This window comes from Nilaparvata lugens, chromosome 5 (genome assembly GCF_014356525.2).
Source record: "Nilaparvata lugens isolate BPH chromosome 5, ASM1435652v1, whole genome shotgun sequence".
NCBI lineage: Eukaryota > Metazoa > Arthropoda > Insecta > Hemiptera > Delphacidae > Nilaparvata > Nilaparvata lugens.
Genome location: NC_052508.1, coordinates 50,550,274 through 50,566,794, shown reverse-complemented (window position 1 = coordinate 50,566,794; position 16,521 = coordinate 50,550,274). Strand labels below are relative to the sequence as shown.

Genomic DNA, 16,521 nt, shown 5'->3' with positions numbered 1-16,521 from the left:
GACGACTTGAGTAATGTTCAGACCAAAATCTGTAGCTCTGCAGAGTCTGTGGATGGCGATGGATGGATCTGTCGCCGGCTCAATCAATGCGGGTGTTCATACCGACATCTGTGTATCTGCCAGCCTACGTTCCAAGAAAACTCTGCTCGCATGCAGATTTTTACGAATCGCTCTGGGGGTGATTTTCTCCAGGCTTTTGTTTTCGATAAAGATCTCTAATATCAAATTCGGATTCAGCGCCTTGAAATAAATAATTTGGCTCGCGTTTGGTTAAAAAAATGAAAAATAAATTAATAAAAATTTTCAAGATATAATTGATAGAAAGGGCTAACTACTCAATGTAATGTGTTCTTTGAGCGTTTCATTTAAACTCTGCTTCTCCAGTTGTATTTACCTAGTCAGTATTGTGTTCTGTAATCTGTAAGTTTTGTTATCCATATAAGTATTGTGTGAGTATCCATATAAATATTGTTTGAGTATCCATATAAATTCTGATCTCCGGTTTTATCTATCTAGTCAGAATTGTGTTCTGTATGTTTGATTTCTGTATACTGCAGTATGTTTGAGTATTGTATACTACAATACTCAGTATTTTGTTCTGTATGTTGAATTTTGTGTTTTGTATCATGTAGGCTACACTGTATTTTTATGCTATATATAAATTATAATTTATGCTATTAATTTATTCTTATTATTGCTATTATAATTTTTACTTTTTGTAAAATATTTGGCAAATAATGAATCATGGATCTACATTCTCATTATTGTAGTGCAGATACAATCGAATGCTAGTTATTCCAAATGCTAATTATTCTCAGAACATTTCTAATTCGTATGATGATATTATTGTGTGGAGATAAAAATGAATTTCTCACTTTTACAGAGAATTTTTCAATTATGAATACCCACTTTCTTTCCATGTCACAAAAAGTTGATGCACACAACGCACAACCTAATGTAATAAATGTGATTATTTGTAAATGTGTTATTTGTAAGAAATGTGAGGCATATTTTTTCTGCAGAACAAGAATGTAGTATTTGATACTATATTGAGGGAACTATGTTTCTATCATTGAAAAATTTGGGTGAATGAAATTTATTTTTAATAAAGTAATCAGTAACTCATTATAATCTATTTTATTTCGGAGCCGTTCCATGTGGATCAAGCTACTTTTTGTAACTTTGCTATAAAAAAATGGAGTCTATATGATGGCGAAATATTATAAGCCAATGAGTGGTCTCTATGGATGGAGACTCATGCTAAGCATCCGAAATTATCCAGTGTTGTGTTATGTCTTTGCGGTGGGCAAAGAATCATATTATCTGTATTCAAGTATCCTCTGGTGAAATACGTTTTTCTTCCTATGCTGCTTGATGAAAGATGCACGATGTAATTTAATGATTCAATAAATTGAAACTTATTCCATCAATTGTCACTCTTTTGTTTTTAGATGTGTCTCACGAAAATAATATTTGGTCTCAACCAAAAACGAGACGGGAACAATTTGAAGTCAAGCAGGGTCGTTTCCTTTGTCCAAGATGCAGCAAAAACTACAAATACAAGGCTGGACTGCACCAACATCTGAAACACGAGTGTGGAGTCGAACCAAGATTCAAGTGTTCTCTATGTTCATACACTTGCACTTACAAGTTTCGAATGAAAGCCCACATGGCAGGCAAGCATCGAAATAAAAATCGAGCCTTAAATTTTCACATTCACTAACTTTTTATGTGATCTTATGGAGTTTGCCTTATCACACCGTTCCATGCCATGCCCGATTCAGTGTGTGTGTGTAAAAACTTGGATGCAAAATTCCGCATCGCGCCTCCTCTCAGGTGTGCATCCAGCTAAAGTTTATCATGAGATGCATTAACTATATTTGACGGTACGAAGTTCACCAGACCAGCTAGTACTAAAATAATGTGACTGCAATAAGAATAAATATAATGCCGTGACTTGATCTGATTAGAGTTTCAAGTGAATGTTTTTCTCAAGGATTTGCAATGTGAATACAATTTAATATTATAATATACGTAAATGCTCAATAGTATATGACTTGAATTTGAATCGTAGCCTATATATTTAATATAGTTTTAAACATGTGTACGGTATAGCTGTAAATTCAGATGTGATTTATATTAGTTTAAATTATCTATCTAAATTAATAATGATCATAAGATAGAAAGTATTAATAAAAATGTGATAATTTAAATATTTAGATTGGATGTGGAATAACCTTAGGCTACATAGGTATTAAATAATATTTTCAACTTCTATCTATCTTTTTATTACATCTCTTAGCTCTATCACTCTTTTTTGTACCATTTTTCATATCATGAATAATTTTTCAATTCCTATTTCGTTTTCTCTTATATTAATTTACTGTTCAAGCTGTTGAATTCTGAAATCTATAATATTATAGTAGGTAGGTTCCGTTTCAAAAGAATTGAAAATAATATTATCTGGAAGTAAGCTTAAAATATAATTCAATCTGGAATATGACAATACAAGTTTACTCTGCGGTAGTTGAAAGTTGATAGAAAGCTTATGGTCATGAAAGCATGCCTGCTACGAAACATTACGATGCATGTCCGTAAATCATATATTTTATCTCATGTTTTCAGAGACAACAAACGGGATCTGCTCATGGATCGAAGGTATCGAACCCAAGACCGCCAACTTGAAACAGTTCCAGAACGCTGGAGATAGATTTTTTTGTCCTCAGTGTGGTAAAAACTATAAATACAAGAAAGGACTCAACCAGCATTTGAAGCACGAATGCGGAATGGAACCCAACCTCAAGTGTTCTTTCTGTTCATTCAAGTGTAGGCACAAGTTTCACATGAGAGCCCATGTAGCTAGCAGGCATATGGACATTCCGTTCATGCTTGATAAAAAATAAACTTACAAGTATATCAATATTATCTCGTTGATTCAAATCCGTTCCAAATCCGTATAGACTTGATGTGGAATCGCTAGATTTGTTGAGGAACAATATTAATAAAGTAGGTTGGTCCAGTTAAAATACGATCATGAGCATTCAAGTTCTAGTAAAATATGAATATATTTTTTCTGAATATTTGTTGAATGATTATTTCTGAATATTTGCTGAAAATATTCGGCTAAGCCGAATATTTGAACAAGTGATTCAATTAATGTGGTTTCCTTGTGTAATAAATGTTATAAACCACGACCAAATTGAGTTTCATTGGTCAAAGCATCCGGCATCACTCCAACTTAATTCTTGCAAACATATTAGAGCTTAATAGGTCGTGAAGATATTTAAGCTGACTGATTATGATTATGACCTCTAGGTAATAAAGTGCTGGTAGCTTTCGAAGAGGGCAGCCAGGGCCATTGCTGCCCGAACTGCGGCAAGGCGTACAGCTGGCTGGGAAACCTGACTCGGCATCTGCGCTACGAATGCAACAAGGCGCCTCAGTTCGCCTGCCCCGTCTGCAAGCGCATGTTCAACCGCAAAGGCAACATGCAGACTCATTACATCCTACAGCACTCCATTAAGAAATAAATTTAAAAAGTTAAAATGAGAGCATAAATGAATTCAAACCTGAAATCCGAATCTAAAGTTTCATAACGATTTATTGTTGAATTACTTTCAGCAAATTAAATTTTAATAATTATTATTAAACTAAATTAACTCTTTCTTACCCGCTCAAGGAATGCGTCAAGAAAGGTAAGATGGAGTCAACTCAACCTGAATCTAGTTTTTAAAGTTTCATCAAAATTATTGTTAACTTTTTTAATTGCTCAAGAGATAGGATAGTAGAGAGAAAGAAGAGTGAAAAGAAGAATATTAGGTGAATTCGAACCTGACGAAATATTCATATAAAGTTTAACGCTAATGTTGATGGCATATTTTGAAACTAATTTTTAAAAAAAGTAATTATCAGCTAGAAAGATAATAAGAATTTATCCGATGATTTTTAAGAATAATTCATAATAAATTATGGTAATGATAATAATTCTAAATAAATACTGCAATCAATACAAAACAGGCCGAAGCTTATCAATTTGATATCGTAAGAAAAGGAAAATATTATTATTTTTAAAAAATAGATATTACTATCCTTATTTTATCGGCCACTTTATCAATTTGCCATAAATTTCAACATCTATTTAAGTGGGCACTGTGAATTTGCTAAAAAGTGTTTCGATTTCAAGCATTTGGAAATTCCAATATGTGAATAATTCAATCAGTTGAAGGTACAAATCATTCTCAAACTTCATTAAAATTGAATTCTCTGGTATCTTATGAGAAGTATATATATTTTTTTAAAATTTGTTTATTTATGAAGTATTTTATTTTTCATTTATTCTTTTTTTAGGGCGAAGCTTAATTCAGTGTCCATGATTTTTGGGAGTAATATGGTAATGAAAGATGTTATAGATTGAAATTCATTCAGGGTAATTATTGAATAGATACAAAATCATCTAGTCATACACATCTAATGTGCTGAATTGTTATTCATCATATTATAAGATTGTAAACTTGAGTACATAAATAAGGGAAACTTGAGTAAGAACTCAATAATATTGGATTGTGAGCTTATAAATCTTTTGTGAACTGATACCTAGTAAAATAGATAGGCAGGTCATATAAATTTGTTACCAATTCAAGTTCTCTCTTCATTGACTCGTACTGTAAGTCTCAAAATTTAAACTTAAAACATATCTAAATCTATATTATGTTATTGAAATTATTATTCATACTATGATGTTATGATGAATTTCTATGGGCTTGAGGTATTTCTAAAATGAATGTTATTCTTTAATAAATGTTTTAAGAAACTTCTCCATCGATTTTTTTTCCAACTCTCCTGAAATCGTTCACAGTAAATTAACTTGCATTATTTCAGTAGGATTGATTATAGCTTTGCAGCTTGTACGCTTTATGATTAAGTATGGGCATAGCTCTCTACTAGAGATGACGTTGATCCTTCATAAGACCCATCTTTTTCTCGTTTATCCTGTTGAATGTAGATCTACCCCTTTCGCCTCTTCATCATTTGGGAAATGATTGAAATGTAAGTAGCTTTTTATTACACTTTTCAACTATTTTAAGCTTCAAGAATTTTCAAAACCTTCATTCATCATACTCGATCTGTCGATACTCTTACTCAATTATTCTTCCAAGTAATCAAAACTAATTTATGATAATCAATGACGAGTAATGTACACTGTTCTTTCGATGACTATCACAGTAAGGAAAATAGTTTACCAAAGTATGGAAATATGGCCTATAATTAAATTATGTAAAAATAAAGTTTAATTAATAAAATATATTTGGTATAGAAATGATCATTATTAAGAAGAATAAACAATCAATATCGGATCAGATTCACCGGTAATTCACTGATAACATGCATCATAGCTATTCACAATTTTTTTTTATCTTCTTTATAAAGAAGGCAGTGGAAAAGGTAGAGTGGCTACCTAAAATTCTACTGACTTTTCAACGTGAATCTCACTAATATAATATATGTTTCTCACCTACCTATCTATTCAGTGTTTTATTAATCATCCGTTCTCATGTCATACTGTAGGCCTTCCTACATAATTATTGGAATCTCCATTCAGAGCTCAAGTTTGCCTTTCTGGGAGAGTCTATAATTATTATTTTCGACTAGCAGGTAACCCGTGCTCCACAAGGGTCCAATTTAAAACTTGATAAACTGAAAACTTAACCTACTGAAATCTTGAAGAATCAAAATAGGCCTTTAACCATCCTCGGTGAATCTAATGTAAAATTTCAAGTTAATCAGTTGACTAGTTCAGACGTGATTCTTGTATTTCCTATCCCGTACGTGTGTAAGCCAATTCTCTTCTTTATTATATTGTAGATTAGTTTATATATAGCTAGTGTAGGCATCAATAAATGAAAATCTTAGTACCTTTGAAAAACATAATAAAAAAGGGTACTTATATTTTTATTCTTGATATCTAAGAGTAGCTCAAACAAAAAAAGAAAAAATTGAACATTGAAAATGTAAATGAACTTTATTCTGCGTTTGAGTAATACAACAGTTGAATACAATCATCGTTTTAGAATTATACTAGCAGCAATTTTCCATAGACGCTGCCAGTTTACATTTATTCTATTATATAAATTTCATAATGTAGAGGTAAGAGTTGCTAAATAAAATAAATTACAATTATTATGTGCGGCCATTGCGGTACAATGATAAGAAATTTATAAGTTAATACTGTTTTCAGAGAACGAAACTTCGAGTCAAAATTTAGAGTCGAAAATTGAAAAGGTAACTAGTATAGGCATTATATTATTAGTCAGACTATATTGTACAGGTTATATTGTATCATGTACAGTAGCCAATATATTTGAAGACAGCAATGAAGTAATTATAGCTTTGTGACTAATGAACTGTCTAATTTGCAGATTGGCATGCTGGTCGGAAAGCGTCGATGAGCCAGGACGAGAGTGTGGTGATAGGCGAGCAGGGAGAGTTGAGGTACGCGTGCAGCAAGTGTGGCCGCTCCTACCTCAACAAGACCAGTCTCAGCCGCCACAAGCGACTCGAGTGCGACCGCAAGAAGCGATTCTCGTGCAACATCTGCTTCAAGGGCTTCTTCCGAAACGAGTCTCTAGTCTACCATCAGATACAACATCGCTCACATCAATTGAATCCTTAACAAAACCATCAGAGACAACACTGAGAAAAATACCCACCCCTGTTCAGTTGTAGAAGACACAACTTCCACGAACCCCCTGAGTACTACGAAGCACCCCTCCAACCGGAGCGCGAAACGCGGAGGCTGCTGAGAACACTGAGAAAATGCTAAGCCGGTCACTGACCATCGTTCCAACAAGCCAATAGAATGTCCCTCAATTGGCTAATCAACGGCAGATTCTCAGCCAATCGTAGGGCATTCTGGGTGGTGTGTTGGCTTGTTAGAACCAGGTCTATACAGAGAGGTTAGGGCACCATTGTCAATTTTGACCATATTGAGTCTCAAGTCGGGTGTTATAAGCCTATTTATAGACCTACTATATTTTCTTGTATTAGAATAGGCTATAGTCTACTATACAGTACACTATAGTTCTTTGTACAGAACACTATAATAATATAATTATGACCATGGAGGAAAAACTAGGCTGAGCCTTTACCTTTTCTCTCCCAATTTTTTATAAAAAGTTATCCAAAATATTATTAGGTTATGAAATCACACATCACTGCCTCGTCACTTAAGGCTGTGCAAAGGCTAAAAATAAACTTTTTACTCGTGATATTTTTCAAAGTTTTTTGATTTGTATATCATCAAGCTATCAAAATGAAAAAGTTTTCTCAGAGAAACATTTTTTTCAATTTTTTAAAAATTAAGTTTAAATTTTTGGGACATTTCAAATTCGGTAAGAGATAAATCCATGTGATTAAGAGGATAGAATCTTCATGGTATTGGTGATCTAGTAAAACACAAATTTTCTGAAAATATAAATTTTCAAGATAGTTATTCAATTTACTAAAAATAACCAAAAATAAGTTTTAGTTGACTAATTTTTGGTTATTTCTGGTAAATTGAATAACTTTTCCAAAAATTGATATTTTCAGAAAATTTTTGTTTTACTAGATCAACAATACCATGAAGAATCCATCCTCTAAATCTCATTGATTTATATCGTACCGAATTTGAAATGTTCTGTCCCAAAAATTCAAACTTCAGTCGCTCATATCTCAAAAAGTAATGATCGGAAAAAAATTTGTGAGAAAACTTTTTCATTTTGATAGCTTGATGATATGCATATAGAAAAATATTACGAGTAGAAAGTTTATTTTTAGCCTTTGCACAGCCTTAATTTTCAGCCTAGGAATGGATATTTGAATATTTTAAAGGTTAACGTAACGACATAAGAAATAGAATAAATGCTTGTACCAAAGAAAACAATAAATTGAAAAATTTGAGAAATATTGTACTTATTTCAAAACTTTCAAGACAAAATAACAAACCTACTCATTATTATATTACAATATTATATTTTTGTTACACATTATCTAGTCATTAGTTCAGCCCAACAGCTAGTAAACGAATCTCTAAACAAAACTCAAAAAAATATGGCTACGTGTCCAGACCTCTTTCTATAAGACCGTGGTTGGAACGATCGTCAGTGGTCAGCGTCAGTAAAGTTAAACTCAAGAGAAAAAACGTTTTAAAAAAACATTATAATGTTTGGAAAAATAATGGTTGCTCTCATATGGACAACTTGGTTAACTGTTCAACAAAAATGTGTGTGAAACATTTCTCAGTGTGGAAAAGTTCTCATACAGAATTTTTCAATAGCCTACTAATTTTAGCCACTGTAACCGATGTATTGGACCAATCTACGTACAGATCTACAATCTCAGATTCACGCCGAAACTAGTTTGGTGATGTATTCGTTTATTGTACAAAATACTATAAACATAATATAATTATGATAATGGAGGAAAAACTAGACTGAATATGCACCATTTCTGTCCCAAAGTTTGATAAAAAAAGTTAATGTTGTCCAATATTAGGTTAGGATTCACACATCCCTGCTTCGCTACTTAATTTTCGGTCCAGGAATAGTTATTTCAAAATTTTTATGGTTGATGTTTTTTATGCAACAATATGTGCAGATTTTATTTGTATCTTGAATAGAAAATACGTTGAATGTTTTTCCAATAATGGGAAGTGAACTCAAAGAACATGTGGCACTGTAATTTTTATTATTGACAGATTTGTTTGAACTGAAATACCAGGTACAGTAGGTCTACTCTAGTACTGCGGATGTCAATTTGAATCAAGAAGGATGCACTTTACTTTGTACAGGGCAAGCCTAGTCGCCTAGTGCATAATTAAATTATGCGGTTTGATGTAGACTAATTGCGTAATTAACTAGTTGTTAGATGTTTTCCAAAGAAATGTTAATGTAATCATAGCTTTAAAAGACCATTTTAATAAATTAATTATATTTTGATTATAACTAATGTGTGACTAGATGATGTATCCAGTGAAGATATTTTTCTAATTATAATATTTATTGAGAATGTTATTTGTGAATGAAGAAGACTTTGAGAACCCAACATATTGATATATAATAATATTACTAGATAAAACAAAGAAAAATATGAAACCTTGTTGTGTTGTGTTGCATGTTGTGATACTCTTCCATAATAAAAAAATTGAAATGAAATCGTCAACCACTTTTATTGACATAAAAGTGTTTTATGTCACATTTATGTCAATAAAAGTGGTTGACAATTTCAATTTGTGTTTTTCAAAAATATGAAAATACCATCCAGTAAGATTGGAAGTATTAATAATATTATTAGTATTATTAATATTACTGACAAAGAAATAGCCGTCTCTACACTAAACTGGTTCTCTCATAAATTCTAATGAATAATTGAAAAAGCACCGTTTTATTTTTGTCACATCCACATTTATTAGACTTTTAAACAGAACTGCAGTTTTGTGTTGGAGCCAACACATCTTCAGCTGTAGTGCTAAACACTCTTCAATTCTAATTAATGATTTTCAACGGAAAAAGTATTACTATTTTGTATGGTAAGTTGAATAAAAATATTTTTCATTTTTTTCAGAGCTTGATTAATTCTCATTACAAATATTCATGTAATAGAGACTCCAAATCCGTTGACTTGAAATGGAATCGCTAGATTTGTTGAGGAACAATATTAATAAAGTAGGTTGGTCCAGTTGAAATACGATCATGATTATTCAAGTTCCAGTAGAATATGAATATCCAAGCTCGGAATAGATAATTTACTTTCCAAATCGAGTAAAATCAATGGATCTCAATAAATCCAAGTTTTTCATCTATTAAAAAAGTACCTATGAAATTCAGGTAGCCTGGGCTATACTTTTCAAACTTGATCAAACGTGTTTCGATATCTGACTGAAACTGTCGGGTTTGTTGTAGATTTCCTGGACACTTTCTCGCTGTCCGAGTTTGACATCCTGTCGCAAGAGCAGTTTGTCTGCGAGAAGTGCCAGCGCGTGTACACGCACCAGAGGTCGCTGCAGCGGCACATGAAGGACGAGTGCGGAGTGCCCCCCAAGTTCACCTGTCAGCTGTGTCCCTATGCCACCTCGCGCAAGACAAGCCTCAAGCTCCACTTCAACAATAAACATGTGCTCAGGGAGATGCCCACTGATGTCAAGGACAATGACAAAAATATTGAAGACTTATTTTGAGAAAATGTGTTCCACTTTTACATAGTTATTAAAATCAAGGAATCCTTACCCATTTTATCTCATGGCTGTTCAATACATTCATGATGTTCATTATACTTCTTAGAATCAGGGACTCCTGGTATCCTGATCCATTTTATCTCATGAGGGTACACTGGATAGAGGGGGTTTTACTGTTCATCCGGTTCCAGACCCAGACCCTGCTAGGGATCTGGGGCTATTCAATACCAAGAATAGTGTATAGACTGTACACTATCCTTGATTCAATACATGATACATGATATTCATTATACTTCTTCAAATCAAGGACTCCTGGTATCCTGATCCATTCTATCTCATGGCTATACATAATACAAATCCAAAAAGTGAGCTTATTTCAAAAATAATGCTGCAATTGCATCTTTCAGCGATACAAGAGTACAAAATGATAATACACACTTTAGATAGAAAAGGAAAATCTATCACTAGAAAGCTCAATCATAGAGTAAAGATACCGTTTAATGTAGTAATCATTTGTCTCTGGCTCAATATAGATACATGATATTCAGGATATTGGAAAAACTATTGAAGGCTTATTTTGAAGAGGGAATGTGCTTTATTTCTCATCTCTGTGAATGTTAAGGGCGCTGAGAGAACCATTAAAGATCTGTACTGAACAGGAGCTGATTTTTTATTCTCCTATATTGACAACACTGAGAAATTATTAATTATTTTTCAAAAGAACAGTCGTCATGATTGTATTATTGAAGGCTATACTAATATTATATTAGCCTAATTATTTATTATTGAAGGTTTATAACAAGAATTATGATTTATTTTCACATGGCTGTAACATGAGGTATGTATAACAATCTTTGGTGTTCTTGTACTGCAAAACTGATAATAATGCACTGAAATTATATCTTAATTAAAAAATCTTATGATTTGTGGTCCTATTGTACCAATGAGATCTCCAGCTGGTTCCCCTTGTGGAAAATATTATAAAAAATTAACAAACTCATCTTCTAATATTCTATCTAGGCCTACAGAATAAATAATGAAAGAAATTATGAGCAAGAAGAGAGTAAAAGTGACAAATAATGTAGGCTGAGGAAATGCTTCATAAATTATTTGTATAAAAATATTGTGTTGTTTGATAAAATATTGAAGGAATACCAGATAGGACCAAAGGAGTAGGCAGTAGGCTATTTCAGTTGAAAATCATAAACTCATATTGTAAAAAAGTGCAATTTTTAGAAAAAACGATGTTTGTAGTAACAGTAATAAGTCAAATATAGCTTTGCAGTTTATTCAATAGTCTTTGATATAATATTAGACCTATAATTGAAGTTTCTTCCCTATGAATCAATTGATCCTTTGTCTGCTGGTCAAATTTCATGGTATCCCACACTGAAGAATATATCAGATTATTGCATGTGTCGACTATAGAGGAAATATGAATTGGATTTCACCTTCATTATCATCTTTGATTTTGAAAAGCTTCAAACTACCCCCAACCATAGTAGGTTTCTGCTTAGTAATTTCAAAAAGTAATATGTATTGAACTTGATTTATTTTCTTATAACACACTATTATTTATGTCGCTATTTCCATCGAAATCTTCAACTTTCCTATTTTGACTAATCCAAACTGTACACTATTCTTGTAAGATTGATAGTATTGAAAAATTGAAGAGTATTCTTACATTTTGAGTACTATTACAAACGATAATAATATTATTACTCACTTCATCTACTCTCAGTAACTAAGACTGTATCGACTTTATCTACAGTATTTATTTTATTGATCTATTTAAGATGAAAAAGTGATAGAAATGTAAAGAAACATTTAATCAATTAATAGATGTACAACTATAAATTGCAATACATGTTCGATACAAATAAAACTAACAAACAGAAATATTGTGAATTGTTTTTGCAGGCGTACTAGTGGAGTCGCAGGGCTTGCAGTGTGATGGCTGTGAACGTGTGTACGGCAGCCTTGGTTCGCTGGGCTACCACAGACGATACGAGTGTGGCAAAGAGGCGCGTTTTCAGTGCACATTCTGCGGCAAGAAGAGCAAACGCAAGAGCAACATGCGCGCGCACATGGCCTCTTGTCCCATGAACGTTGAGTCTGTTCAGCTCAATAATTTATTTAAGAAGAAATTCGACAAATCATACTAATATTGGTTTTTATAAGAAGTTAATTGAGTTCATCCTGATCTCGACAATATGTTGAGACAAAAGTTTACCAATATTGTACATTATTATAAGAGTTTATATTATACTCTTAGGTTATAAGAGGTTATAATACCTCTTATAATAGGTTTGATTTTGAAACAATACTTTTTTATTCAGAACATAACTTTCTCCATAAATACGGTCAATACTGACCAATTTGGTCATCAGAGTCAAACTAACTAACTCATCTTCGTTGTCTGATAAGAACAAGAATTTTGATATGAAGATGTTGTTATATATTTTGAACTCACATTAACAAAAAGTTGCTCAAATAAAAGTAGTTTGACAAATGATGGTGGAAATAAACTATTTTCTATGAAGTTCGTTTTTATTTCGATCCAGAAATGAATTCTAATTCTGTACACCTGAACTCTAGAATCAGCTATCAATACTGTATCAGAGCTGACTAAAAAATAGTATTGATTATTCATATCAGTCGAAGAGGTTTGATTCTGAATCAATCCTTTTTCAGAACATAACGCTCTCCATAAATACGATCAATACTGACCAATTTGATCATCAGAGTCAAATTAACTCATCTTCGTTGTCTGTCGATTTTGCTACAAACTTTGTCACATAATAAGTAATAAAGTATTTCCATATACTTATTTCTTTTGTTGATTAGTACCGGTAACTTATGTCAGAATAAAACAATATTAAGGTTGTAAGTTCGTATACGTTTCCTCTGTTCATGTGCTCAATTGTTTATTACCAAATGATGGAAATAAATTTGTTATTTAAAGGTGTTTCTTTTAGTTTTGATTCATAAATGCATTGAAACACAATCAGGCTTCATATAGACCTCGCTGTAAATAAAATAGCAAAAATAACATGGGTTTGGTTGTTATCTCCAGCGAATGCTTATGAAATATTGGAAGTTATATCAACTAAATTTAATTTGTAGATGTAAAAACATTATTGATACCGTACTAAATTATAATTATATCATCATCAAGGCAATCATTATTAATAATAATATCACAAGGCAATCTGAAAAGTTTCCGACCTAACCATAAAGGTGACAACTCTCATGAACAAGAGCTGGAATATCATTCTGGTTACTCACTAACAACATTCTTGCTATTTCGGACACGTGGTTTCCATGTTACTGTCGTTTGAGTAACAAACTGTTTGACCTCTATCAAACTATTTGCTATTCATTTATTTCATTCAGTCACACTTGCACAAAATATCTAGAATGAAGGAAAATATTTTACTCTACCTGTCCAATTGTTCAGAAAATGTTTAAGATAATCCCGCACTCGACTTGGTCTCATGCTTGAAATATCATACATTCATACTTGTAGGCTAACACCCTCTCACTAAACTTGTAAAGGTGCGTACAGATTTACACTCCGCAAACACGAGCAATAGTATCTTACGTCACAAGGATGGGAAGGGCCCTTTTGCAGGGCAAGAATGATGTTTCTAGTCGAGGCGTTAGCCGAGACTAGAATTTCATTTGAGCCCTGCAAGAGACATTCATGTCAAAGTAATGTACACTTTTTTTGTCATGATAATCTAAAGAAGGATAATTGGGAAATAGAACACATTACCTTATTGTGCTGAAGCTACTACATGCATTTCATAAGCATAACCTAGTTTATAAATTGTGAATCAGGTATTTTATGAAAGTTGAAAAAACTCCCACCTGGAGTGCTAAAAGGCGGTTTTTTGTATCAGTTTTGCTGTTCCTATTTCGGAACTAGGAATCATACTCGACTGAAAAGGAAACATATGATTTCATTACAGTATAGTATGCTGTAATGAGAATCATATGTTTATTTGTTCTACAATCAGCTATTTAAGTGGTTGCTTTCATGCATGTAAAACAGCTGAAATTGAATGACTTGAATGATGTATCTTACCGTTTCTGTACAAACACGGATATAATCAGCTGGTGTAAAGTGAATTGCTGGTGTTAGCGACGTATAAATCTGTACACACCTCAACGTTCACAAAAGTGTTAATGCTACAAACCATAGACTAGTAGTTCTGTGAACAGCAGACCTTGCGCAGTTAAAAACCGCAGCCTCCTCTAATACTGACCATCAGAGTGAATTATGTCCTGTCCTGACGTGTCGGTGTCGGTGTAAAGTTATAAAGTATATAGCCTAACGATATTATGATTCAAATGAAACTAACTGGAGAACAATTTTTCTTTTTTTTCAATAATCGATTATGAATATTATTATCGGTTATCAACTATCAACAAAAATTGGTTAATTACTTTGCAGTGTTTAATGTGCGACTGCAGTGCCCGGGATGTGAGCGTACCTACGGCAGTAGCGGCTCTCTGAGCTACCATCGCCGCTACGAATGCTGCCAGGAGCCGCGCTTCGAGTGCAACTTGTGCTTCAAAAAGTACAAACGCAGCACTCACTTGCGCGTGCACATGTTGTCCTGTCCCAACAACAAACAGTCAAACACTCAACTCAACCATCTGCTCAGAGATTTTTGCAAATAAAGTTTTTTGATAAGAAGATGTTTGTTGATTCATCATAAGAATCCACTATGTTCAACCATCCTACATAGAATAGAAAAACTTTTATTGAATAAATAAGCCCTCAAAGAGGCTGCTTGACAAGGTACCATATACAATCAAATCAAATTTATCTCCTCCAAAAATACAACAAAAATATCAGCATTTAAAAATGATGCATTATTAATTTTAAACTTAATTTCATAAATTATATTAAAATAAAACAAACCCTGGAATCAATTTGACATAATAATATAGAACTTAAATAATACTAGGCTTAATAATTAATAATAAATTACAAAACATGTTAATTCAAATATAAATGTATATTTATATATCAGTGAAAGTTATTTTTACAAGAATTTACTTACCAGTTGATATAATCATGATATTAACTAATTAATTGTTGGCTCAGCTCTCAAAAATCTCAAAAGTGTTATAATGTATAGTCAACCTGAACTTACATACAAAAAAATAGAACGAAATGATTTACAACAATACAATACATCAGTAATGAATTTTATTATGCTACATCTAAGTGTAATTATTCAACCAAATTTTTAAATATATTTTGAATAGGCGCATATTAACAAACTTAGCACAATATTATCGGGTTAATCATTGAAAGTTTTTGGTACACTGTAGATTGAGGTGTTTCTGGCTTAATTATTTGGAGTAAATGGTACAACATACCTCTCATTCATCAAATCATATCGATTTACTTCCATAACTAAGTATTTTTACTGAAGTGATTTTCTAAAATCAGAGTAAACAGAAATAATCCTTTTATATCCGGTCGTAGCTGTAGTAGTACATAGGGTTTTCTATAGAGTATTTATAGCTGTATTAAATAGGGTTTTCTATATAGAGATCTGTTTAACAAGAAGTGCCTTTAGAGCCTAAAGCCAGTTACACACAAACATCGATTTTTGTTCGTACGATATTTTGCCGTCCTTATGAATTCCAGCTGATTAAACATAACTTGTTTGACATCATCTGTTCAATCTAATAGAATTTATTAGGCCGGCAAAAAATCGTACGAGCAAAAATGATGTGTTTGTAGCTTGCCTTAGGGCCGTTTGTACAGTGGAAGCTTGAACTGAATTGAATTTTGTGGTAGTTTAATCTCAGAATGAATCACATTATTATTATGCTGTGCAATACTGTGGTAACTGTAAAATTAGAGAGATCAAGGGAGGTTTTCTGGAGTCTTTTTTAATCTCACAGTGATTGTCTCCCTTTCTCAACATCATTATAAAATAGATCAGAATAGATAATATTATTAGATAGATCCTGGGTTATCCAATTCTTTAGCTTCGAGAAATAATAAATTTTCCACCGTCTCTTTTTATTAAATCAGAAGACGTTAATTCAAGTATGACTGCAGTCTTTTTTTGCATATATATGCTACCCACTGGTCGGCTGCAGATGCTGTGAACTACGCAGACGAAGATGCGCCGTGGTCGAATGCGGTTGCAGACGGCAAGTACCCACGTGACAGCCGAGGTCGCTACGCGTGTCCGAATGCGTGCGGTCGCAGCTACAAGTACGAACGAGGTCTCAAGCAACATCTCAAGCATGAGTGTGGACTCGAGCCCAACGTAAAA

General features: G+C 32.8%; 1 protein-coding gene across 24 annotated transcripts in view; it reads left to right on the top strand.

The window, feature by feature from the left end:
* Positions 1-16,521, top strand: part of LOC111063080 (longitudinals lacking protein) — a 592,348-nt gene that overhangs the window by 370,846 nt on the left and 204,981 nt on the right. Inside the window, exon 5 of one of the 24 annotated variants that reach the window (XM_039428597.1) lies at positions 9,939-10,868. The exons of 21 other annotated variants lie outside the window; for them this stretch is intronic. In XM_039428597.1, the coding sequence (XP_039284531.1) occupies positions 9,939-10,213 (275 nt within the window). In that variant the 3' untranslated portion in view covers positions 10,214-10,868. Of the gene's footprint in view, positions 1-3,315; positions 4,165-6,416; positions 6,794-9,938; positions 10,869-16,521 lie in introns of those variants that run through there. 2 more of the 24 variants (XM_039428604.1, XM_039428606.1) reach the window with 2 other exon arrangements.